The sequence below is a fragment of the Vulpes vulpes genome, chromosome 7 (genome assembly GCF_048418805.1).
Source record: "Vulpes vulpes isolate BD-2025 chromosome 7, VulVul3, whole genome shotgun sequence".
Classification (NCBI taxonomy): domain Eukaryota; kingdom Metazoa; phylum Chordata; class Mammalia; order Carnivora; family Canidae; genus Vulpes; species Vulpes vulpes.
Window position 1 is genome coordinate 16,877,855 of NC_132786.1, and position 26,563 is coordinate 16,904,417.

Here is a 26,563-nt window from a genome sequence, read left to right on the forward strand (position 1 = left end):
CTTAGTGCCCAGGGTATGATCCTGGAGACTCCGGATCGAGTCCCACTTCGGGCTCCCCGCATGGAGCTTGCTTCTCCCTCTGCCTGTGTCACTGCCTCTCTCTCTGTGTGTCTCTCATGAATAAATAAAAAAAAAAAAAGATATGCAGATGGCCAACAGACCTAGGGGGCCCCTCCTGGCTCCCCGGAGGGCGGGCCTCTGTGCAGGGGGCGCGGCCAGGAGCCTGCCCAGCACCTGACCCCGAGCTTGATTTGAAGGGGGCCAGGGCGTGGCCACGGGGGGAGCTGGGCCTTGATGGGGCCACCCGCCCCGCCCCGCCCCGCCCCGACCATCCCTGTGGCAGGAGGTTGTGCTGCTGCGCCGCCGCTCCAGGCCCGCGGTTCCTGGCGCTGCGGGCTCCCGGCAGCGGCTCTGCAGGCCTCGGCCCCGGCGCGCAGGTCGGCGTGGGCCCCGGGAGGCGTGAGGGGCCCCGGGGTGGCTGTGCCAGAGGCATCTGGCCCTTGCGTGTGGCGCAGCGAGTGTCTGGGAGGGACCGCGCGGGGGGGACCGCAGGCCTCGGGGGAGGCGGGGCGGGACCTGTTGGCAGAGGGGGTGGCGGTGGGGCCTCCTCCGGGCGGTTCAGGGAGGGTGCGGGGCCCCTCCCCCGGGGCTCAGGGAGGGTGCCGCGGAACCCATGCGTGCGCGCTCAGAGGGCTTAGGGTGCAGGCACCGTCCACCCTCAGGGCACGGCCTTGGGGCGGCGGCTTGAGGGCCTGGGCTGCTGGGCCCCGGGAGCCCCCCCAAGGCCCTGGCTCTTCCTCCCCGCTCTCAGGTGCCTCCTGAGCGCCCCAGCCTGGCCGGGAGCCCGCCCCCCGCCTTGGTCCCTATCAGGTGAGTACAGCTCCCTCTGACACTGTTGAATTTTGAAGCGTTCCCCTATTTGCGCATCCTGTCCAGCGTTTGGTGTTTCCTGTCTGGCCAGTGCTGCCCATTCTCACCGCTGTGAGGTGGGATCTCGTTGTGGCTTTGATCTGTATTTCCCTGATGCAAATGCAGTGATGTGGGCACTTTCTCATGGGCTTGTCGGCCACGTCTGTGTCTTGCTCTGTGCCGTTTCCATTGGTGTCTTTTGCCCATTTCCGGATTGGATGGTTGGTTTCTCTGCTGTGGAGTTGAATAGGTTCTTTCGAGATCTCGGATGCTGGCCCTTTATCCGAAGGGTCGTTTGCACCTATCTTCTCCCAGTCTGGAGGTTGTCTTTCAGTTTTGTTGAGTTTTTCTTTGGCTGTGCAGAAACAGCTCCTCTTCATGACGTCCCGACGTTCCATTTCGCTCTTGTTTCCCTGGCCTTCGTGGCTGATGTAATTTGCAAGAAGTTGCTGTGGCCCAGTTCAAGAAGGGTGTTGTTGCCTGTGTTCTCCCGGAGGGTTTTGATGGAATCTTGTCTCACATTTAGATCCTTCCTCCATTTTGAGTTTATCCTTGTGTTTGGCATGAGAGGAATGGTCCAGTGTCATTCCTCTGCACGTGGCTGTCCAGTGTTCCCAGCAGCCTTTATCGAAGAGACTGTCTTTTATTCCCCCGTGGATGGTCTTTCCTGCCTGGCCGAATATTAGTTGCCCGTAGAGTTGAGGGTCCACATCTGGATGCTCTCCTCTGTTCCATTGATCCATGTGTCCGTTTTTGTGCCAGTACCACACCGTCTTGATGGTCACAGCTTTGTGGCACACCCTGAAATCGGGCATTGTGCTGCCCCCCCCCCCCGCAGTGGGTTTATTGGCTACTATTCCCGTGGCTGTTTGGGGTCTTTTCTGATTCCACACAAGTCTTCAGATGATTTGTTGCAGCTCTCTGAAGAGAGTCCGTGGTATTTCTGACAGATTTTGCACTAGTTGTGTAAATTGCCCTGGGTCACGTTGACATTTTCCCCAATATTAATTCTTCCAACCCAGGAGCATGGAACCTTTTTCCATCTCTTTGTGTCTTCCTCAGTTTCTTTCAGACGTGTTCTGCAATGTTTCGGGTAGAGATCCTTTACCCCTTTGGTTAGGTTTCTTTCTACGTAGCTCATGCTTTTTTTTGGGTGCTGTGGTTGTATAAATGGGATTGGCCCCTTCCTCGATGTCCCTTTCCTCGGTCTCATTGTTCACGTACAGAAAGGCCACTGGTTTCTGGGCCCTGAGTTTGTATCCCGCCACACTGCCGAACTTGCTGTAGGAGTTCCAGCAATCTTGGGGTGGAGTCTTTTGGGTTTTCTAGGTACGGTATCATGTCATCTGCGAAGAGGGAGAGTTTGACTTCCCCTTTGCGGGTTTGAATGCCTTTTATTTCTTTTTGTTGCCTGATTGCTGAGGCCGTGACGTCTCGTACTATGTTGAGAATAGTAGCGGTGAGAGTGGACATCCCCGTCTCGTGCCTGGTCTTTGGGGAAAGGCTCCCAGTGTCTCCCCATTGGGAATGATAATTTGCCAGGGGCTTGTCATAGGTGGCTTTGAAGATGCTGAGGGACTTTCCCTCTGTCTCTATACTCTGAAGCGTTTGGATCAGGAATGGATTTTGTCAAATGCTTTCTCTGTCTCTTGAGAGGATCATCTGGTTCTTGTTTTTTCTCTTGCAGATCTGATCAGTCACACGGAGTGCTTGCCGAGTGTTGAACCAGCCTTGCGTCCCGGGGATAAATGCCACCTGGTCACGGTGAGTAACTTCTCAATGTACCATTGGATCCTGTTGGCTCGTATCTTGTGGAGAATGTCTGCATCCGTGTTCGTGAGGTCTGTGGGTCTGTAACTCTCCTTCGTTGGTTGGGTCTTTGTCTGCTTTTGGACTTAAGGTGATGCTGGCCTCCAAGAACGAGTTTGGAAGTATTCCATCTCTTGTCTATCTTTCGGAACCGCTTAGGTCGAAATAGGTACGGTTTCTTCTTTAGACTTTTGATAGCATTTCCCAGGGAAGGCATCTGGCCCTGGGCTTTTGTGTCTCGGGAGGTCTTTGACGATGACTGCTTCAGTTTCCTCCCTGGATATTGGGTGTTCGGGTTTTCTGTGTCTTCCTGTTCCGGTTTCAGTAGTTTGTGGTTTTCCGGAAATGGGTCCGTTTCTTCTCGATTGCCCAATTTATTGGCGTATAGCTGCTCAGGATGAGTTTTTAAGATCGTTTGTATTTCCTTGGTGGTGGTGGTGATCTCTACTTTCTCATTCATGATTTTATTCATTGGAGTCTTTTCTCTCTCTCTTTTTTTTTCATAAGGCTGGCTTAATGGTTTCTCTCTCTCTTATTGGTTCTTTCAAAGATCCACCTCCTGGTGTTGTGGATGTGTTTCCCCAATTCCTCTGCTCTCTATTTCATTGAGTTCTGCTCGAATTCTTATTAACCGTCGACTTCTGCTGGGTGAAGGTTTCATTTGTCGTTCCTTCTCCAGCTCCTTTAGGTGCAAGGTTAGCTTTTGTATTTGAGTTCTTTCCAGTGTTTGGATGGACGCTTGCATTGGGATGTATTTCCCCTATGTGGGACCGCTTTTGCCTTATCCCAAAGATTTGGAACAGGTTGGTTGTATCTTCATTCTTGTTGGTTTTTGTGAATCTTTTTAATTCTTCTCTAATGTCCTGGTTGACCCTTTCTTTCGTCTTTTAGCAGGATGGTCCTTAACCTGCACGTGTTTGAAATCCTTGCAAACTTCTTCTTGTGGTTGAGTTCTAGTTTCAGAGCATTATGGTCTGAAAATACGCAGGGGACGATCCCAGTCTTTTGGTATCGGTCACGACCTGATTTGTGACCCAGTATATGGTCTCTTCTGGACAAAGTTCCACGTGCACTGAGAAGAATGTGAATTCAGTTGCATTTGGATGTAAAGTTTTGTAAACATCTGTGAGATCCATCTGGTCCGATGTATCCTTTAGTGCCCTTGTTTCTTTGGAGATGCTGTGCCTGGAAGATCTATCAATCCTAGAAAGCACCGTGTTCGTGTCTCCCAAGTAAAAGTGTATTATTATCTAAGTACGTCTTAACTTTGCTTCGCAACTGATTGGTATCCGTGGCAGCTCCCACATTCGGGGCACAGATACCCACGATTGTTAGGTCGTCTTGTTGGATAGATCCTTTAGGTACGATCTAGTGACTGTTTGAGGTTTTCCACGTAGAGTGTCATGTCCTCTGTGAAGAGTGAGAGTTTGACTTCTTTGCCCATCGGGATGCCTTTTCTTTCTGTTTCGGAATGTCACTGCGAAAGCTAGGACCGCTACTACTGTGCCCAAGGACAGGGTTGAGGGTGGACACCCTGTCGTGTTCCTGACCTTAAGTTAAAAGCTCCAGGATTTTCCCAATGAAGAGGACATTCCCTCTGGGTCTTTTGTAGATGGGTTTTATGAGAATTGAGGTTTGTTCCCGGTATCCGTACCAGGTGGAAGGTTTTCATGAGGAAAGGATGGTCTGTTTGGTCAAATGCTTTTTCTGCATCTATTGAGAGAATTCTACGGTTGTCATCCTTTCTTTGATTGACATGGAGAGGGAAGGAGAGACAGAGAACCGGAGGGACGGACAGACACAGGGAGGTGGACACAGACAGGGAGGGAGAGATAGGGGAGGGGAGGGAGAAACAGCGAGATGGCGAGGGAGCGACCGAGACAAGGAGGGAGACTGAGGGAGGGAGGAAGAGAGCCAGACATGGAAGGAGAGTCAGAGAGACAGGGAGGGAGAGACAGAGACAGAGAGGGAGACACCAAGAGACAGGGAGGAAGAGACAGAGAGACAGGGAGGGAGACCAAGACACAGTGAGGGGGACACAGAGACAGGATGGAGAGAACGAGACAGGGCGTGAGAGACCGGGAGACCCAAAGGGAGACACACAGAGACTGGCGGAGAGATAGAGACGCAAGGAGAGACAGAGACGCAGGGAGGGAGAGCCTGTGAGATACGGAGCAAGAGTCAGAGAGAGGGAGGGAGAGAAGGAGACGGGGCGGGGGGGGCGGCCGAGATTGGGCGGCGAGCAGAGACAGACACAGAGATAGGGAAGGAAAATCAGAGAGACAGGGACGGAGAGACAGAGACGTTGAGGCAGAGACTGAAAGACAGGGAGGGAGAGGCAGGGAAACAGGTAGGGAGACGCCGAGAGACTGGGAGGGAGAGACCGAGACACAGAGAGGGAGACACGGAGACAAGGATAGTGATATCTAGACAGCATGGGAGAGACAGAGAGGGAGGGAGACCCAGAGACAGGGAGGTAGAGACAGAGAGACAGGGAGGGGAGACCCAGAGACAGGGAGGGAGAGACTGGGAGACAACGGGCTGCGCGGTGGGGGAGTGGTGGGACCTGTTCGCGGAGGGGGCTGGTGGTGGGGCCTCCTACGGGTCAGGTCTCCTCCGGACAACTCAGAGAGGGAGTGGGGCCCCTCCACCGGGGCTCAGAGAGGGTGCCAAGCCCATCGGGGCACGCTCAGAGGGGTTTGGATGCAGGCACCATCCACCTTCAGGGCACGGCCTTGGGGCGGTGGCTTGAGGGCCTGGGTGGCTGGGCCCCAGGAGCGCCCCCAAGGCCCTTGGCTCTTCCTCCTCTCCCCTCCCCCCCCTCCGCCCCTGCTCACCTTCCCCCCCTTGCCCCTTCAGCCCCCGCCCCACTTCCCCCCTTTCCCCATTCCCAAGCTCCCCAGGCTCGCCAGGAGCACGCCCGCCCCCCCCCTTCGTCCATATCAGATGAGTATGGCGATTTCTGAAACTTTTGAATTTTGAAAGCATTCCCCTTTCTCCACATCCTCTCCAACATTTGTTGTGTCCTGTCTGGTTCTTGTTCCCCATTCTCACAGGTGTGAGGTGGTATCTCATTGTGCTTTTGCTATTTCCCTGACGGCCGGCGTGCGGAGCATCGTCTCGTGTGCTTGTTGGCCACGTCTGTGTCTTCCTGTGTGACGTTTCTGTTGGTGTCTTTTGCCCCTTTCAGGGTGGCACTCTTGGTTTCTCTGCTGTTGAGTTGAAAAAGTTCTTTAGAGATCTTGGATAACTGGCCCTTTATCGGACGGGTCATTTGCACATATCTTCTTCCATTCTGGAGGTTTGTCTTTTAGTTTTGTTGAGCGTTTCTTTTGCTGTGTGGAAGCTCCTCATCTTGATGAAGTCCCAGTGATTCATTTTGGCTCTGTTTCCCTGGCCTTCATGGATGTGTCTTGCAAGAAGTTGCTGTGGCCAAGTTCAAGAAGGGCGTTGCCTGTGTTCTCCCCTAGGAGTTTGATGGCTTCCTGTCTCACATTTAGATCTTTCATCCATTTTGAGTTTCTCTTTGTGTACGGTGGTGTGAGAGAATGGTCCAGTTTCATTCCTCTGTGTGTGGCTGTCCAACATGCCCAGCAGCCTTTACTGAAGAGACTGTGTTTTTTCCAGTGGATGGTCTTTCGTGCTTCGTCGAATGTACGGTCTTGACGGTAGAGTTGAGGGTCCACTTCTGGATTTGTCTCTTCTGTGCCATTGACCTGTGTGTCTGTTTTTGTGCCAGTACCACACTGTCTTGATGAGCACAGCTTTGTAGCACGACCTGAAGTCCGGCATTGTGATGCCGCCAGCTGTGGTTTTCTTTTCTCATATTGCCCTGGGCATTCGGGGTCTTTTCTGATGATTCCACACACTAATCTTCCGATGATTTGTTCCAGCTCTCTGAAGAGAGCCCGTGGTATTTCTGATGATAGGGATTGCGTTCCATGTGTAAATTGCCCTGGGTCACGTGGACATTTTCCCAATATATGAATTCTTCCAATCCAGGAGCTTGGAATTGTTTTCCATCACTTTGTGTCTTCCTCAATTTCTTTCAGACGTGCTCTGTAGTTTTTTGGGTAGGGATCCTTTACCTCTCTGGTTAGGTGTATTCCTAGGTATCTCATGCTTTTGGGTGCAATTGTCACTGGGACCGACTCCTTCATTTCTCTTTCTTCAGTCTCATCGTTGGCGTAGGGAGAGGCCAGTGATTTCTGGGCATTGATTTGGTATCCTGCCACGCCGCCGATTTTGCTGCTGTTTGAGTTCTGGCAATCTTGGGGTGGAGTCTTTTGCGTTTTCCAGGTAGGACATCATGTTTTCAGCGAAGAGGGAGAGTTTGTCTACTTCTTTGTGGATTTGAATGCCTTTTGTTTCTTTTTGTGGCCTGATTGCTGAGGCTGTGACGTCTAGCTGTATGTTGAGTAGCCGTGGTGAGGGTGGAAGTCCCTGTCTCGTTCCCAATCTACGGGAAAGGCTCCCAGTGTTTCCGCATTGAGGATGATTATTTGCCGCGGGCTTTCCTTTCCGTCGATGGCTTTGGAGTTGCTGAGGAACGTTCTCTCTGTCCCTACACTCTGAAGCGTTTGGATCAGGAATGGATGCCGTATTTTGTCAAATGCTTCCTGTGCATCTCTTGAGAGGATTTTCTGGGAGGGGGACACAGACAGGGAGGGAGAGATAGGGATGGGGGAGACACAGCGAGTGAGAGACAGAGAGACAGCATGGGAGAGACCGAGACAAGGCGGGGAGACTGAAGGAGGGAGGGAGGGAGGGACAGACACAGAAGTAGAATCCATGAGCCAGGGAGGGACACACTGAGAGACAGTGAGGAAGATAGAGAGAGACAGAGAGACCCAGAGACGGGGAGGGAGACCGTGACACAGTGAGGGACACAGAGACAGGATGGAGAGAGAATGAGACAGGGAGGGAGAGACCGAGAGACAGGGAGCGAGAGGCACGGAGGGAGACACAGAGAGACTGGCGGAGAGATAGAGACGGGGAGAGAGACAGAGACACACACAGGGAGGGAGAGGTGGCGAGACAGGGAGCAAGAGTCAGAGAGAGGGAGGGACAGAGCCAGACGGGGAGGAGAGACCGAGATGGGGCGGCGTGGAGAGACAGACACAGACACAGGGAAGGAGAGTCAGAGAGACAGGGACGGAGAGACAGAGACGGTGAGGGAGAGACTGAAAGACAGGGAGGGAGAGGCAGGGAAACAGGTAGGGAGGCGCCGAGAGACAGGAAGGGAGAGACCAAGACACAGAGAGGAAGACACAGAGACAAGGAGAGTGAGATCTAGACAGTGTGGGAGAGATAGAGAGGGAGGGAGACACAGAGACAGGGAGGGAGAGACAGAGAGACAGGGAGGGACAGACCCAGAGACAGGGAGGGAGAGACCGTGAGACAGGGAATGAGAGCCAGAGCCAGGGAGGGAGACCGAGACACAGTGAGGGAGAGACCGAGAGCCAGGGTGAGAGAGCCAGGGAGGGATAGACAGAGACAGGGATGGAGACACACAGACAGGGAGGGACAGACCGAGGCAGGGAAGGGTAGACAGAAGTGGAGGGATGGATAGAGACAGGGAGGGAGCCCCCAGACAGGGAGGGAGAGATAGATAGAGATGGGCGGGGAGACAGGGAGGGAGAGAGAGATGGAGACAGGGAGGAGCGACTGAGAAGAGGGGGGTGAGAGATCGAGACAGGGGCAGAGACACAGGACAGGGATGGAGGGATCCAGAGACAGGGAGGGAGGGACAGACAGACCAAGAGACAGGGAGGGAGAGATGGGACAGAGGGGAGAGACCACGGTGCAGGGAGGGAGACCCAGAGACAGGAGGGGAGACTGAGACAGGGAGGGAGAGTCAGAGACAGGGAGGGAGGAGAGACTGAGACAGAGATGGGATGGAGAGAATGAGACAGGGAGGGAGACAAGTGAGAGACCGAGAGACAAGGAGGTAGACACAGAGACAGGGACAGGCCAAGATAGGGAATGAGAGAAGAAAGACTGGGAGGGAGAGAGAGAGACAGACAGGGGTGGAGGGGAGTGGGAGAGAGACAGGGCCAGACCCCAGACCGGGAGGGAGAGACAGAGACCAGGTCGGAGGGACAGGGAGGGAGACACAGAGCCAGAGAGAGGCTTCGTGCCTCCCTGAGCAGGAGTCTCTCGGGACTGAGCCGGGGGCGCAAGGCCTCGGACCCCGGTGCCCCGACCAGACTAGCGGGGGGAGGCAGAGGCGGTCTCTGGTCCCCTCTAGGCTCCAGGGAGGGCCGGCTGCTGTGTGGGGGGGCTTGGCTGGGGGCTTGGCCAGGGCGTGGCCGGGGCGTGGCTGGAGCTTGCCCCAGCACCTGACCTGGAGCATGGCCTGAGGGGGGCCAGGGCGTGGCCGCGGGAGGAGCTGGGCCCAGACATGGCGACCCGACTGGACCAGATGGACCCGACCCAGCCGTCCCCCTGGCAGGAGGTTGCGCTGCCCTGCCGCTGCTCCAGGCCAGTGGTTCCCGGCGCTGCGGGCTCCCGGCAGCGGCTCTGCAGGCCTCGGCCATGGCGCGCAGGTCGGCGTGGGCCCCGGGAGGCGTGAGGGGCCCCGGGGTGGCTGTGCGAGAAGCATCTGGCCCTCGCGTGTGGCGCGGCGGGTGCCTGGGAGGGACCTCGCGGGGGACAGCGGGCCTTGGGGGCCGCACGTAGGCACCCCCATGGCGAGGTCCGCCAGGGTGCGGGGCAGAGGGCTGCGCGGGGGGGGGGGGGGGGCAAGGGGGGGAGGCGGGGCGGGACCTGTTGGCCGAGGGGGTGGCGGTGGGGCCTCCTACGGTGCCGCGGAACCCATGTGCGAGCGCTCAGAGGGCTTAGGGTGCAGGCACCTTCCACCGTCAGGGCACGGCCTTGGGGCGGCGGCTTGAGGCCCTGGGCTGCTGGGCCCTGGGAGCCCCCCCAAGGCCCTGGCTCTTCCTCCCTGCTCTCAGGTGCCTCCTGAGCGCCCCAACCTGGCCGGGAGCCCGCCCCCCCGCCCTGGTCCCTATCAGGTGAGTACGGCTCCCTCTGACACTGTTGAATTTTGAAGCGTTCCCCTTTCTGCGCATCCTGTCCAACGTTTGGTGTTTCCTGTCTGGCCAGTGCTGCCCCTTCTCACCGTTGTGAGGTGGGATCTCGGTGTGGCTTTGATCTGTATTTGCCTGATGGAAATACAGTGATGTGGGCACTTTCTCATGGGCTTGTCGGCCACGTTTGTGTCTTGCTCTGTGCCGTTTCCATTGGTGTCTTTTGCCCATTTCCGGATTGGATGGTTGGTTTCTCTGCTGTGGAGTTGAATAGGTTCTTTCGAGATCTCGGATGCTGGCCCTTTATCTGAAGGGTCAATTGCACAAAGCTTCTCCCATTCTGGAGATGGTCTGTTGGTTTTGTTGAGTGTCTCTTTGGCTGTGGGGAAGCTTCTCATCCTGGTGAAGTCCCTGTAGTTCATCTTTCCTTTTGTTTTTCTGGCCTTCATGGGTGTATCTTGCAAGAAGTTGCTGTGGCCAACTTTTGGATGGGCGTTGCCTGTGTTCTCCCCCAGGGTTTTAATGGAATCTCCTCTCACATTTAGATCTTTCATCCATTTTGAGTTTATCTTTGTGTCTGGTGTGAGTCAGTGGTCCAGTTTCCCTCCTCTGCATGTGGCTGTCCAGCGTTTCCAGTGGCATTTATGGAGGAGACTTGTCTTTTTTCCAGTGGATGGTCTCTCCTGCTTGGTCGAATATATGGTCTTGACCATCGAGTTGAGGGTCCACTTCTGGATTCCTCTTCTGTTCCATTGGTGGCTGTGTCTGTTTTTGTGCCTGTACCACACTGTCTTGGTGAGCACAGCTTTGCAGCGCAACCCGAAATCCTGCATTGTGCTGCCCCCCCGCTGTGGTTTTCTTGGCTACTATTCCCGTGGCCATTCGGGGTCCTTTCTGATTCCACACAAATCTTCCGATGATCTGTTTCAGCTCTCTGAAGAGGGTCCGTGGTATTTTTGATAGTGATTGCGTTAATTGTGTAAATTGCCCACATTGACGTTTTCCCAATATTCATTCTCCGGATCCATGAGCATGGAATAGTTAGCCATCTCTTTGTCTTCCTCAGTCTCTTTCAGACGTGTTCTGTCATTTTTCGGGTTGAGATCCTTTACCTCTTTCGTTAGGTTTATTCCTAGGTAGCTCATGCTTTTGGGTGCCATCGTAAATGGGGTCAACTCCTTAATTTCTCTTTCTTCAGTCTCATCGTTAGCGTCTAGAAAGGCCACTGACTTCTGGGCATTGATTTTGTACCCTGCCACACTGCCGAATTTGCTGTATGAGTTCTAGCCGTCTTGGGGTGGAGTCTTTTGGGTTTTCTAGGTGTCCGGTATCATTTCATCTGCGAAGAGGGAGAGTTTGACTTGTTCTAGGCCGATTTGAATGCCTTTTAGTTCTTTTTGTTGCCTGATTGCTGAGGCTACGGATGTCTAGTGTTATGTTGAATAGCAGTGGTGAGAGTGGACATCCATGTCTCCTTCCTCATCTTCTTTGGGGAAAGGCTCCCAGTGTTTCCCCCTTGGGAATGATAATTTTCTGTGGGCTTTTCTAGACGGCTTTGAAGATGCTGAGGAACGTTCCCTCTATCCCTATACTCTGAAGCGTTTGGATCAGGAATGGATGCCGTATTTTTTCAAATGCTTTCTCTGGATCTCTTGAGAGGATCACCTGGTTCTCGTTTTTTCTCTTGCAGATCTGATCAGTCACATGGAGTGTTTGACGAGTGTAGACCCAGCCTTGCGTCCCAGGGATAAATGCCACCTGGTCACCGTGAGTCACTTCTCAATGTACTGTTGGATCCTATTGGCTCGTATCTTTTTTTTTAATTTTTTAAAATTTATTTATGATAGTCACACAGAGAGAGAGAGAGAGAGAGAGGCAGAGACACAGGCAGAGGGAGAAGCAGGCTCCATGCACTGGGAGTCCGACGTGGGATTCGATCCCGGGTCTCCAGGATCGCGCCCTGGGCCAAAGGCAGGCGCCAAACCGCTGCGCCACCCAGGGATCCCTATTGGCTCGTTTCTTGTTGAGAACTTTTGCATCCGTGTTCATTGGGGACATCGGTTTATAACTCTCCTTTTTGGCGCGGTGGGGTCTTCTTCTGCTTTTGGACATAAGGTGATGGTGGCCTCATAGAACGAGTTTGGAAGTATTCCGTCTCCAGAAGCTTCAGCTGGCCTCACTGTAGTCTCTGTGGCAGTCTCTTGATTGGGTTCAGGATGTGGCTCAGTGGCCAAAGTCGTTCGCTCCACTGAGGTAGGTGGCAGGTCCAGCATGTGCGGGAACCCGAAAGCATGCACCTGGGCGTGCTCTTCCTCCAGGGTGGCCACGGGTACAGGTAGCTCTTGCATGTCGGCACAGTGAGTCAGAGGTGTTACCACCACGTGCATTGGTTTGGTCTCAGCAGCCTGGCTTCTTGGCTCGAGCCGTGACCAGCTCGATCACCTCTGGCCCTGAAGCTTAAAAGGCTGCGAGGTAGGAGCTGGGGCCGGTTGTTGAGGTGGTTCAGGATATTGCACAGGGGCGGACACTAGTTGCTCCACTGATCTGGGTGGCCGCACTGGCATGTGGCGGACCCTGATAGCATGCGCCAGGACATCATCTACCGCGAGGGTGGCCGAGATTGCAGGTGGGTCCTCCTTGTGGGGAGAGTGAATCAGAGGTGTGACCACCTCGTGCATTGGCTTCGACTCCTCAGCTGGCATCTGCGCTCTGGCCAAGCACTCAGCACCGACAGCCCTGCCCAGCTCGATCACCTCAAGCCCAGACGCTTCATTAAGCCCCACCTTCGGAGCTGGGGTGGGTGCTGACATGGTTCATGATGTTGTTCAGGGGCCGAAGCTGGTTGCTGCACTGAGGCAGGTGACTCCTTTGGCAAGGCATGCCAGGGGCATTGATAGTGGGTGCCCGGGGTAGCTCTTCTTGCAGGGTGGCCAAGTGTGCAGGTGGCTCCTCCAGGTCGGGACAGTGAATCAGAGGTGTGACTGCCATGTAAATTGTCTTGGCCTCAGCAGCTGGCATCTCGGCTCGGGCCAAGCACTCAGCACCAACTGCCATGCCCGGCTCGAACTGCTCAGGCCCATAAGCTTCAGCTCGCCCCCTTGTTGTAGTTCTGGCGGGCTCTTGATTTCGTTAAGGATGTTGCTCAGTGGCCGAAGTCGGTTGTTCCACTGAGTCAGGTGGCTGCTCCATCATGTGGGGGATCCCGATAGCATGCCCCTTGGCGTGCTCTTCCTCCAGGGTGGCCGTGGGAACAGGTACTTTTTCACATTTCAAATACATTATTGCATATTTGCTTATGTTGAAAAAATAACTGAGTCCCTGGCTTAAAAATTCTTATTTACTGATGCATTTAAATCTTTCTCATAACGATCTATGGCATTTAATGTATTAGTGAAATTGTTCATATCGATGCCTCCGGCAGCTTTTCCTTCTGTACTTGTGGTGTTCCTGATTATATCATTTGGATATCTTTTGAAAAACAATTACATTCCTTAGAACCCTGAAGATTTCTCCGGTGTTGTTGTTTTTTTTTTTTTTAGTGTCATATATTTCCATTTATTGGACCTACTGAATACATCAGTTAAATGTTTGCTTATTTTAAATAAGCCCTTTTCTTTGTTTTGAATTTTTAATTTTTTATTGGAATTCAGTTTGTCCACATATCCCACAACACCCAGTGCTCATCCCGCCAAGTGCCTCCTTCATTGCCCATCACCCAGTCACCCCACCCCCCGACCCCCTTCCCCTTCCACTACCCCTTGTTTATTTCCCAGAATTAGGTGTCTCCTGTTTTGTCACCCTCACTGATACTTTCAGTCATTTTCTCTGCTTTGCCTTTATTCCCTTTCACTAATTTTTATATTTCCCAAATGAATGAGACCACATAATGTCAGTCCTTCTCCGATTGACTGTTTTCACTCAGCATAATGCCCGGGACAGCTGCACCCCAATGTTTATAGCAGCAATGTCCACAGTAGGCAAACTGGAAGGAGCCTCGGTGTCCATCGAAAGATGATGGATCAAGAAGCTGTGGTGTGGCGGGCAGTCATGGCGGCTCACCTAAAGAAATGAGTGTACGAGGACTTCACTGAGGTGGTCCAGCAACAACAGGAGGAAATTGCAACCAAGAAACTGTGATTGACAAAACCAAGGAGATGTGCAGCACTCCTCGTAGATCTGTGTAAAGCTCCCTCCCCAATGGATGCTTTGCAGTATCTACTCCAGTTTTCCAGAAAGCCTGTTGAAGCAGAAAGTGTGGAAGGAGTAGTCAGGATTCTCTTGGAACATTATTACAAGGAGAATGATCCATCTGTGAGACTCAAAATTGCATCATTGTTGGGTTTATTATCAAAGACTGCAGGATTTTCACCAGACTGCATTATGGATGATGCCATTAACATCCTGCAGAATGAAAAGTCTCATCAAGTCCTTGCTCAACTGTTGGACACCTTGCTTGCAATTGGCACCAAACTCCCAGAGAATCAAGCTATCCAGATGGGATTAGTTGATGTAGCCTGCAAGCACCTCACAGATACGTCTCATGGTGTAAGAAATAAGTGCCTGCAATGACTTGGCAATCTTGGCTCTTTGGAGACAAGTGTGACAAAAGATGGAGAAGGCCTAGCTGTCAGAGATGTCCAGAAGATTATAGGGGATTACTTCAGTGACCAAGACCCACGTGTCAGAACAGAGGCTATAAAAGCCATATTGCAGCTTCATGAAAGAGGAGTGAAATTACACCAAGCAATTTATAAGCAGGCTTGTAAATTGTCGTCTGATGACTATGGACAAGTGCGCAGTGCTGCAGTCCAACTTATCTGGGTTGTCAGTCAGCTCTATCCTGAAAGCATTGTCCCCATTACTTCTTGTAATGAAGAAATTCGCTTAGTTGATGAGCATTTGGAAAAATTTGTCCCATGGTCCGTGATGGCTCCTGGGTGGTTCGAGTTCAGGCTGCAAAGCTATTGGGCTCAATGGAACAAGTCAGTTCTCATTTCTTGGAGCAGACGCTTGACAAGAAGCTCATGTCAGATCTCAGGAGAAAATGCACTGCACATGAACGTGCCAAGGAACTTTACAGGTCAGGAGAGTTTTCCAGTGGCAGAAAGTGGGTAGGTGATGCTCCCAAAGAAGAAATAGATACAGGAGCTGTGAACTTGATTGAGTCAGGAGCTTGTGGAGCCTTTTTTCATGGATTGGAAGATGAGATGTATGAGGTCCGCATTGCTGCCGTGGAGGCTCTCTGCATGCTGGCCCAATCTTCACCTTCTTTTGCGGAGAAGTGCCGCCCTGATTTCCCGGTTGACATGTTTAATGATGAAATTGAGGAAGTAGGTCTGCAGTCCATACACGGCCTGAGAAAAATTTCTAATAATATCACTCTCCGAGAGGATCAGCTTGACCGTGTCCTGGCTGTGTTAGAGGATTCGTCCGGAGATATTCAAGAGGCTGGCTCTTCACGAACTTTTATGCTGTACTAATGTTTCGACTAAAGAAGGGATTCATCTTGCACTGGCGGAGCTGCTGAAAAATTTAACCAAGTACCCTACTGATAGGGACTCTATATGGAAGTGCTTGAAGTTTCTGGGAAGTCTGCATGCAACCCTGGTGCTTTCCTTGGTGCCAGAGCTCCTGAGCACCCATCCATTTTTTGACACAGCTGAACCAGACATGGATGACCCAGCTTACATTGCAGTTTTGGTTTGTATTTTTAATGCTGCTACAATCTGTCCAACAATGCCGGCACTGTTCTCAGATGATACCTTCAGGCATTATTCCTCCCTCCACGACAGTCTTTCTCATCTTGTTCCTGCCTTAAGGTTACCAGGTAGAAAACTAGTGTCATCGGCCGTTTCTCCCGGTATTGCGCCCCATGAGGACCCGTCCCATCAGTTCCTGCAGCAGAGCCCTGAAAGGGTGTACAGTCTTCAGAGCACCGGGACCCTCAGGGAACCCAGAAGCTGCTGGAGTTCACCATCCGGGATCTGCAAAGACTTGGAGAACTTCAGTCTGAACTAGCAGGAGTTGCTGACTTCTCGGCTACCTATCTTCGGTATCAGCTTCTTCTCATCGAGGCCTTGCAAGGAAAGCTGTGGAATGTGGCTGCCCCTTTATATTTGAAGCAGAGTGACTTGGCCTCCGCAGCAGCAAAACAGATCATGGAAGAGACCTACAAAATGGAGTTGATGTACAGTGGTGTGGAGAAGAAACAGGTGGTGATTATACATCACATGAGGCTGCAGGCCAAAGCCTTGCAACTTATAGTAACAGCACGGACTACTCGAGGAGTTGACCCCTTATTTGCGATGTGTGAAAACTTTTTACAGGAAGTGGACTTTTTTCAGAGGTGTTTTATTGCTGATTTGTCCCCACTTACAGGACAGCTTTGTGGAGAAACGTGTTGACCTTATGCCCCGACTCATGACATCCAAACCTGTGGAAGTGGTCAAAATTCTACAGACCATGCTGAGGCAGAGTACCTTCTTGCACCTCCCCCTTCCAGAGCAGATCCACACACTTCAGCCACCATCATTGAGCCTGCAGGCGAGTCAGACAACCCTTTGCGGTTTACATCTGGATTGGTTGTGGCCCTGGATGTCGATGCAACCCTGGAACATGTGCAGGCCCCTGAGAGTGCTGTGAAGGTCCAGGTCTTCTATCCATATGGCCAGGCTCAGAGGATTCATCCTAAGCTGGCAGACTTGCGGAATCCTGGCCCAGGGCGCCACCGGCTTATCACTCAGGTGTACCTCTCCCATACTGCCTGGACAGAACCATGCCAGGTGGAAGTGAGGCTGCTACTGGCCCACAACTCCAATTCCCGCATTCCAAAATCCCCCTGGATTGAAGGTGGCAAAGTGTCACCCCAGGTGGAAACCAGCATCGAGGGCACCATCCCCTTCAGCAAGTCTGTGAAAGTTTACATACTGCCCAAACCCGCAAGGCACTGAGTCACAAGCATTGTGTAGAGCTGAAGCTGAGACAGACCTTCTCAGGTAGCAGAGTGAGCCCGAAGCCTAGAGCACTTCACCTGGAGCCGGCGTATGGGCATGAGCACCATCACCTTTATCGTCTCACCTGGTATCAAACGCAAAATAAATTACTTTGCATTAAAAAATCAAAAACCTTCAAGTCCACACCTCTTCCTTCCCTGACTCGCCCCCCCACCTCTTTAAAGTTGAGAAAACAACAACAACAACAAAAGAAGCTGTGGTCTATGATACAATGGAATATTACTCAGCCATTAGAAATGACAAACGCCGTGTAAGGAGAGTGACGTTTGGATCTACTTGTTGGGTTCATGTTGTTGTACGTGTGTGTGCAGCCAACCAGCAGTGCTCGTTAGGTACCAGATCATCTACTAAGAAGGGTCTTTTACTCAAAACCAGGAAAGAGGAGAGAGAAAGAACTAGTTTCGAGAGCTTTTTGATTTGGAAAAAGCATTCCAAATATCACGATTTTCATTATACAGTAAGGGAGTAGCTTCCTTTCTGTGTTCATTCTCGTGAGGATTAACGATAGAGGGAGTCCTGTGAAATGAAGACCACTTTGTATTCCAATTTAATTCCTGGAATTTCTTAGTTGTTTCTTTCTTTCTTCCTTTTTTTTTGGTTTTTACTGACATTTGAAAAACTGAAAAACTTCTAGCTCATAACTTTGTTGCATTTCAGGTCCCCTGCAGCAATGAAAGGAAATCGTCGTATTCGGGCTAGAAGTTTAAGTGAGTCCTAAAGTATTGGAAGAAAATTCTAACATATACATTGAAGTTCTACAAGGAAAAGGTTGAGTTTAAACAAAAGAGCCTGAGCTAATTCTTCCAGAAGGTTTGTTACCTTGAATTCAGAGCCCTTTTACGAGTATATTAGAAAAATAAGTAGTCCCACAGTATCAGTCGATTCATGTATTAAGGAGAAGAGAGCTAACATTAATGAAACTAACTCTAAAGCAGTTGACTGCCAAGCTGATTGTTAAATTGGTTATTATGGAAACAGGAGAACCAACTCACACAGTTAGAAATGAGGTCCCAGACTGGAAGCACTGGTAAATGTAGCTGCTCATAATGTAAGTTAAATAATTCCTTGACAATCTGAGTAGATCTATATCAACATGGCGGTCTTCTATGTTATTTAGGGTGTTTAGTAGGAAATTATCGATTGGACTTCATGATTCCCTAGAGCTTATTTTTGAGAGGTGCTAGTGAATCAGGCGGGAAAAAAATGAATGCTCAAAAAAGTCCTGTTTCCATCTTACACATTTGGGGAAACTGTAAGAATATGTCCAAAGAATCTTGGTCTTCAAGTTTTATATACAGTAATAACTAACACCATAAAATAGCACTTATTTAGATAGAATTGATCTAGACGTGGCAGTACCACATCCTTTTCTACAATGTCTGAGCGTTTGTAGTACTTCAGACCTTTCCATCAGGCGTCAACATTAAATATTGAATACCTCTAGAAAGTGTGAAAATAATTTTGTCTTTGGAAGTAGATAACGTGACGTTTTTCCGTGTGTCCCATTGGACTTTTCTAGTGATGATCCTCCTAGGATGATGCTTTATCAGTCGGTGTCTGGATTTTATGGACTAAAAACCTGATATTTTCTTTTACAGTTGAAATCTGTAAATTATCTTTATACTTAATTTTCTATGTCTTTTCGTAGCAAAAAGAAAGCAAAATATGCCAAGACAAAGAATGATGGTCCCCCCACCAAACCTTGAGCATAACCGTTGAGGAACAAGAACTGTCGGAGATCTATGTGTGTGTATCTGTACGTACATCCATGCACACATGGCAAGATTTAACAGAAATCACAATTCCGACATCATCTGTGGTTTATGTCACAGCTCTTCTCTGTCGTCAGCCTCTGTTTTTCTCTTTGGGCTTTCGTTGAAAAATACTCAGCCTCATGTCTTTCGCTCTGAGACTTTAACTGTAATCCTTGAAATCTTAATTTCAGTTCAGAACCCCTAGTCTTAGAACTCATGAGTCTCCAGATTTCCATGACTGTCACCAAAAGTTGAAAATCCTATCGGTTTGCCCTTTTGTTTTTTTTTTTAAACTAAAGACTTAAAAGAAAGAAAAGAAAAAAAATGCTTCTTTCTGTCTTGACAAACATGAGGAAGAAACTGCAAACAGGAATACAGGTGGTAGCAACTCCTTCCGTAGCCTCCCCTTGTACTTTTAAAAGAGCTTTGTTATGTGGTTAATGATGGAGAAAGTTGACAACATGCACTGTATGTGTCTGCTGTCCACAAATTGTATTGTGTGACCGTATATTTTCCCCAGTCATTAAAAGGATTCTCCCAGTGTGATACCTCTTAATTTTAAAAAAGTGGTTTTTTCTCCTTTATAATAGTCATCATTTGGTTCTGGATGTATTACGCTGTGTGAAGTAAGTCAATCGGAGAAGGACAAACATTGTAATGTCTCATTCATTTGGAGCATATAAAAATAGTGAAAAGGAAGAAAGGGGAAAGGAGAACAAATGAGTGGGAAATATCAGAAAGGGAGACAGAACGTGAGAGACTCCTCACTCTGGAAAACGAACAAGGGGTGGAAGAAAAGGAGGTGGGGTGGGGGTGTGGGGTGACTGGGTAATGAGCATTGAGGGGGCCACTTGATGGGATGAGCCGCTGGGTGTTATGCTGTATGTTGGCAAACTGAACTCCAATAAAAAATCATCATTATTTTATGACATTTATAAAATGCAATAAAAGATAAGGAAACCATCCTGAGAGGCAGGATGCCTGTCTCATTTGACCATCTTTTTAACATGTTTTACTTATTTTCCTCCCTTATTATTTAAGGCTTTTTTGGATGTATGCACTGACTTTTTTTATCAGCTATGTTTTTGAGGAATAAGCTCCTCAATTTACAGGTGCTGTATCTTTTATAGTCATAAAGTCATTGGTTTCTAGAAAGACACATTTGCTTCCATGTATCCATTAGAGTGCAACAATACTGAACTCCTATGGGATTTTCCACTGATGAAAGTTGTTTTTATACTTACCTGTTTTATTGAAGCAGGTCTGAAGACCAGGAAGAAAGCTGACTAGTGATCTGAATTGCAAAATGTTGAGAACTAACCAGTGGGTTGTCATGGTGCCTCATGACTCTGTGTGTGTGTGTGTGTGTGTGTGTGCATGCGCGTGCCTAATGACTCTTAAGTACAAAGGAAGTTTATTAATTATTTGAAGTAAAGACAACACAGTCATTTGTAGCAGATCCTTAGCTAGAAGGTGTTGATATTCTTTGAAGAAATCAATACAACAAAACCTTCGAAAGTGTTAGAAGAAGTTACCAAAAAATCAAAACCTGAGCTGCAGAAAAGAAAAGTCTTGTATCTGAGGTGACAAACATAAGGGATGCAATTTATGTGCAGGAAAGCTGGAAGCTCTCGATTGGTTGGGGCCATAGAGAGTTTTGACAAGACAACAGGATGTGCCACTTTTGTTTTGTAGGGAAGTGTCTTTTGTGACCATCATATTTGTAATTGGGTTTTCCGTTGGTTTTGGCGGCAACAATGTTTGCCACTCCTCTGGTCTAACTGGACAGAGACATACCTCGCTCCTGTTACCACTAGTCCATGTGTGCAGTGCTGTTGTTTGGCTTTGGAAATGTGAACTTTGTGGATAAAACAGGGAAGCTTCTCTGGCATCGAGTGGAAAACAAAGAGCCCACACAAGGCTCTGTAGGGATGGTGTGTGTGCATGCGTGCGCACGAGATACTCTCATAACAGGAAATATACAGTACTCAATTTCATCAACAGTAGCTCAAATTTAGTTACTGGAGCAGTGGTTTCAGTGAACACTGTATTCTCTGCTTCAGGTTTTTGTAGAAGCGACTAATTTGGAAAGTGTAGTTCCGTGAAGAACTACAAATTCATTAGAATATAGCTGACCTCCCCACAACGTGGGGATTAGGGGTCTCGACAGCATCCCCCAGCACAGCTGAAAATCCATGTATGATTTTTGATTCTGCCAAAACTGGACTGTTAGTAGTAGCCCACTGTTGATTGGAACCTTACCGATGATATAAACAGTAGACTAATATGTATCTTACAATGACGTGAGGTGGGGAAAAGAGAATGTTATTAAAATCATAAGGAAGCGGGGCGCCTGGGTGGTGCAGTCATTGGGTGCATGGGCGATGCCGTCAGTTAAGTGCCTGACTCTTGGTTTTGGCTCAGGTCATGATCTCATGGTCTCTGGATGAAGCCCTGCATCGGGATTCATGCTCAGCAGTGAGTCTACTTGGAATTCTCTCCCTCTGCCCCTCCAACTTGTGTACACACTCTTTCTCATTCTCTCTTAAATAACTAACTAAATCTTTAAAAAAAGAAAATCATGGGAGTAAAGACATGTATGGTGCTGTACTGTATAAAGAAGTGGACCCACGCAATGCAAACACATGTTGTTCAAGGAACAACTGTACTCTTACCTTTTATATATATATCTCCCACTTACTAAACTGTGATCGTTAGACAGCCATCAGCAGTTTTCCCTAAGGCTGATGACCTCTTTTTTTTTCTCTCTCCTACTCCTAGTCTGCAGAACAGGAATGCTGCCCCTCTCTACTGCATTAGTGAGAAAAGATCTCTGAGGGCAATTTAGAAGACCTGGTGTCTCTTTCCACGCTTCCCCTTTCCAAGCTGGGTCACCTGTCCTCACTCCACGGGGCCTTTGTTCTGTTACGTGTGCTTGAATAGTAGATGGTGGTCAAGGAGTGTCATACAGTACAATCGAGTTGGAAACCGCTGAGCGCACGACTTACACGAGAGCCAGCCCGCCCCGGGTCCCCTGCCCTGCGTGCCCGCTCTTTGTGGTGCTCACCACCTTGTGACATGTTACAGATTTATTCAGTCATTGTCTGTTCCACCCCCCGAGGAAGACCAAACCCTGTGGATGGGGGCAGACGCCTGATGTGTTTTGCCCATCGCTGTGTCATCAGCGCCTATGTCAGAGCATGTCAGAAACCACATGAGGCTCACGGTGAGTGTTTCTGGAGTGAATTAGTTATTAGGATCCAGACTGTATTTCTGGGTAATAATTTAGAGGTCACTAAAACCTAAGTTGCTATGATAAGGGTTTTATGTGTCTGTCAGCCGGCTTTATGACGTTCTTTGGTTTGCATGAAAAACTCTATTCCTCCTACAGGATAGAATTCGAAGAGCAATTTATATTTAGAAGATGTTTATAATAAGCCTTATGGGCTCGGTTTATCGTAGTGGTCTCTTGTTATTCAAATGCTATATTTTCTCAAATGTAGATTGTACAGTTGTGCCTGGGAGGCGTGTGCACTGCATGAAAGTAGGATCTGTGAGGCGCTCTAGCCATCGTCACAGCGTATGGTATTCCTGTAGACACTTACTTAAACCACAAAATATTGGCACATTGCTTTCTTTCTTAGCAGGTAGAAAATGTACATGATAATAAAAATGTTACCTGATTGAAGAAATTTAATTTATTAGTTTCACAATGAAGAGTCTGACGATGAGAGATGTGTCCTAAATGGCTACCTACTTATGCCTCATGCTTATTATATGTGTCAGATTGAAATATTTCCCATCATCCTGGTAAGTTGAGGAGTAAGGCCCCCCTGAGTGCGACCCGAACACAAGGGCATGAGGCTTTGCTCGAGGTGTGGTGCATGGCAATTAGTCCTTTCTGTTTACAGTCACTCCAGGGTGGGGTTCGGGTCTGGAGTGATATCCTCTCCTGCCCTGCCTTCTGTGCTGTTTGTAGGTGGACACATCCCACATTTGTCATTCTCCCACTGAATTGTATATCCAACTACTCATGTAACCTCTCCTCCAGTTTCTGCAAAGAAACATGATCTCACCAACTCCCCCCGAACACACTCATCTGTTTTCTTCACCCCTATGACTTGACTGCAAGGCTGTCTTCCCAGTTACTCAGCCTCCAGACCTCAGACGTGTCTTTAATTCCTTGCTGTCTTTCAAACCCCCATCCAGTGCATCAGCAAAATACCTTTTATCTTGACCTTCAATATAGATCCAGAATCCAGCTGTTTTCTATTATCTCCACTGCTAGATCCCAATTCAAGAGACCATCTTCTCTTGCCTGAATTCTTCAGAAGCCTTTTGTGGGGTTTTCCTGCCTTTCGCCATGCCCCGCTGTAAGATTCTACACGGAGCAGCCATCTCGATCCACTTAAAGCAAAAGTAAGATCCTATAACTCTTCTGATACCATTTGAAGGCTCACCCAGCTCAGTCACTGTAAAAGCCAAAGTGAGGATGGTGGTCAAAAGGCCTGCGTGATCTGTCTGCCCTTCCTTGTCTCTTTATCACAACCTCTATGTCTGCCTTCCTGACCACTCTGTGTCTTCCTTTACTGTTTCTCAGAAATCCATACAAGTGCCCACTCTTGGACTCATTCTAGCCGGTTCCCTCGCCTAGAAAATTCTTTGTCTCGAATTTCTCTCAGAAAGCCTTCACTTGCTTCAAGTCTGTTCCCAGAGGTAAACTGTTCATGAAGGCCTACATTGATCATTTATTCTAACTGTAAATCCCATCTCCCTGGCACCCCTCATTTCTGTTGTCCTGCTCCATTTTTTCTTTGCTACACGTCTCTTTCTAAAATGCGATGTGATGTTTTGTATTCGTTGCTAATTACTGGTTTCCCACTCTAGAAGCTTCACCAGAGCAGGAACTTTTGCATCTTTCTGTCTCTGCTCTACCCAATGAGGTGAAGACCGTGCTTTACACAAGATAATAGCTTATTGAATAATTGAACAAATAAACTATAAGATACAGAATTTCCACTCACTCCTTGGACAGATATATTGAGTGCCAACGATGTGCCAGTCCCTGTACCAGCCATTGCCATACAGTAGAAAGCAAAAGTCCCTTGTACCCACGGAGCGTGCTCACGGCCTATCCAGAGGACAGTCACTTTAGAAATATTCATACAAACAAGTGGCTCCAGGAAAAGTGGGAAAGGTGCTATGAAAGAAAATGACAATGTACCATAAAATATCATAATGGAGAGAAGTAGCTTAAATTGGAGGTTCAGGGAAGACCTCGTTAAAGAAGTAACATATCTGATGAACATTGTAAGGCTAAGTTCCTACATAGGAAATCTTAATAGCAATTGAGATGTTGAAGAATGTAAAAAAAAAATGTTGATGGGAGTCTCCAAAATTGAGAAAGATTGAAAAATGGTCAGGGCAGGTGGAACATAATTAATAGATAGGAGAGCAGCATTAGATGTGACTAAAGAAGTCAGCATGGACTAGATCACACCAGGCTTTATTGGCTCAGAGGGTTTTGATTTCATCCAAGGTGCAAGGAGAAGACTTTGAAGAGAACTAATAAGCAAAGTAACAACATAATGATGTTTGGGGCTTTGCACTATTAGGCTACCTGTTGTGGGTTTGGGAATGATTCAGAAAAGAACAGTTAGGGACACCTGTTGTGTGTGGGGGGCTCAGTCGGTTGAGCCTTTGCCTTTTGGCTCAGGTCAGGATCCCAGGGTCCTGGTATCCGCCCTGCGTCAGGATCCCTGCCCATTGGGGCGTCTGCTTCTTCCTCTCCCTCTGCCCCTCCCTGCCCCGACTCATGCACTCTCTCTCATCCTCTCTCTAGGAGATAAAAGTCGTCTTTAAAAAAATTGAAAGACTTGAGTTACAAGTTGGAAGGCCACCCAGAATGCAAAGATATTAGTTCTAGTGAGAGATGACAGTGGGACATACAAATGTGACCTGGGTGCTGACTATAGAGAAGAAAATAATAAGATGGATGTAAAGTATATTTTAAATTAGAACGGTCATGGGTTAGATGTAGAAAGAGATATGGCTGCCTGGTTTCAGTCATAAGCAAATGGATGGATTCAGGTAGATAGAAATGTTGGGGTGAGAAACAGATAATAACATAATGAATCATTGACCACCTTTGTGGGGAGATGGGGATTAGGAATCAGATGATGGGGATCCCTGGGTGGCTCAGCGGTTTGGCTACTGCCGTTGGCCCAGGTCACGATCCTGGCATCCCGGGATCGAGTCCCACGTCAGGCTCCCAGCATGGAGCCAGCTTCTCCCTCCTCCCGTGTCTCTGTCTCTCTCTTTCTCTCTCTATATCTATCATGAATAAATAAATAAATCCTTAAAAAAAAAGGAGATAAAAAAATTATGTCCATTGTTTGAGGTTAATCGGGTTCATTTTGGTGATCATCCCATAGTTTATACATGTTGTCCCGTATTGTCCCAGAAGGCTCTGAAAGAGTGCCTGAGTCTCACAGTTTTGCACGGAATGAACACAACGGGCTAGATACTTAAGGCACGGAAAGCTTGTGAGATGTTGTGTAATATGCATCATCCTGAGTATCTCTTTTCATCCTCACAACAGTAAATGTAGAGTCCGTCTTCCTCAGTTCTTGTCTTCAGGGTCTGGGCTTGGAAAAATCTCCACCTGCTCTTCCTTTATTTTCACTGTGGGTTGTGATTTTTTTTTTTTTTGAGTCTGGGTAGACCAGATGGGACCAGGTGAGGAGCAAGGATTTGGCCTACAGCAAAGCTTGGGAAGGAATGTAAATATCTGTAAATATCGCGAGCCCTGAGAGGACAACGCCCACAGCAGAATGTCCATGTGAATGAATCACCGACACGGCAAGCCTGGGCACAGGACAAGGGTAGGTATTCTAGGGGTCCAAACTTGGCAGGGGACACAATGAGAAACGGGGAAAGCATGCAGCTGTGAAAGGTGTCCCCACAACAGGACAGCCACAGGCGAAGGTGGTATTCAAGAGTTCGGATAAAGGTTGGCACCTCATTGTTTTGGAGAAACACACTGAGAATGCAGTTTGGGTAGCTAGGATTGTTAAGAGGCCCATGTGATGGAACAATCAGAATATCCTTGCAGAGCCGTTTCATCACTAGTGTTCAGTGCCCTTCTTGAATTCCTGGGTGAGACCAACAGATGTGCACCAGATGAAGCCGAGCCAAGCCCGAGGCAGTGATGTGTACCGACTGTCGATTATGGTATAGAAGGATTCCTCCGGTGAGCCTTCACTCACACCTACTCCTGGGTCGAGCAGTTTCTTGTTGCCTCTGCTGCATTGTTCAGTTTGACACCGCATGGACTGGTGGTCTCATCATCGTCTTTAGAGTTCAAAGACTCAGCCAAATGCATAGGTAACATTCTACTTGCTCTTCTCTTACTTTTAATCATAGAAGTTGCCTAAAAATGTGACTAATGTATTCAAGGCCTTGAAGAGTCATTACTGAGAAGCTGAAACAAAGGTGAAGATCCAGAAAGACCGTAACTTTCTGCTTCAAATTCCGCGTGTCTGTTTCTCATTGACTTTGCGTGCTATCAAATCACAACGACTGAGGCTCCCGGGAACCATTGAGCAAAGTATCGTGTGTCATCTAAGCTGGGATGTATTTTAAACACTGCATTATCACTTCGCTAAATAAGATAAGATGTCTTTTTTTCCACATCTGAAGCTAGATGTGGTCAGATTCGTCTACAAATTCCAAAGAACATAGCCTAATACCAGGTACTATGAGCCCGTTTCAAAGCCAAGGGTGAATGATGTCTGGAATTTATGTCCCTGCCAGTTTCACACATCTTGGAACGATATAGTTCCTAACAAGGTAGAGATTAGCTGTCACAGCCTTTAAGTGGCAGTTTGGTACAAAAGGACCATGGTTTTTGTCAGGTTTAAGCTGATCGGTAGTGAACTGGAAGAGAGGCCAGTCAAAAGTTGGTCGAAACAGGCTTTCATTTTTATTTATTTATTTTTGTTGAAACTGGCTTTTAATGGGCTGCGCTCTCTGGCTAGGTTATGCA

The 26,563-nt window shown here is 48.8% G+C and overlaps 1 protein-coding gene and 1 pseudogene across 1 annotated transcript in view; both read left to right on the top strand.

Annotated features, from left to right (window-relative positions):
* Positions 1-26,563, top strand: part of LOC140599794 (adenylate cyclase type 1-like) — a 240,582-nt gene that overhangs the window by 106,925 nt on the left and 107,094 nt on the right. Inside the window, exons 2-3 of the mRNA XM_072765022.1 lie at positions 2,597-2,673; positions 11,440-11,516. Coding sequence (XP_072621123.1) covers positions 2,658-2,673; positions 11,440-11,516 — 93 coding nt within the window. The 5' untranslated portion in view covers positions 2,597-2,657. The remainder of the gene's footprint in view (positions 1-2,596; positions 2,674-11,439; positions 11,517-26,563) is intronic.
* On the top strand, positions 13,544-17,413 carry LOC140599778 (integrator complex subunit 4 pseudogene; annotated as a pseudogene).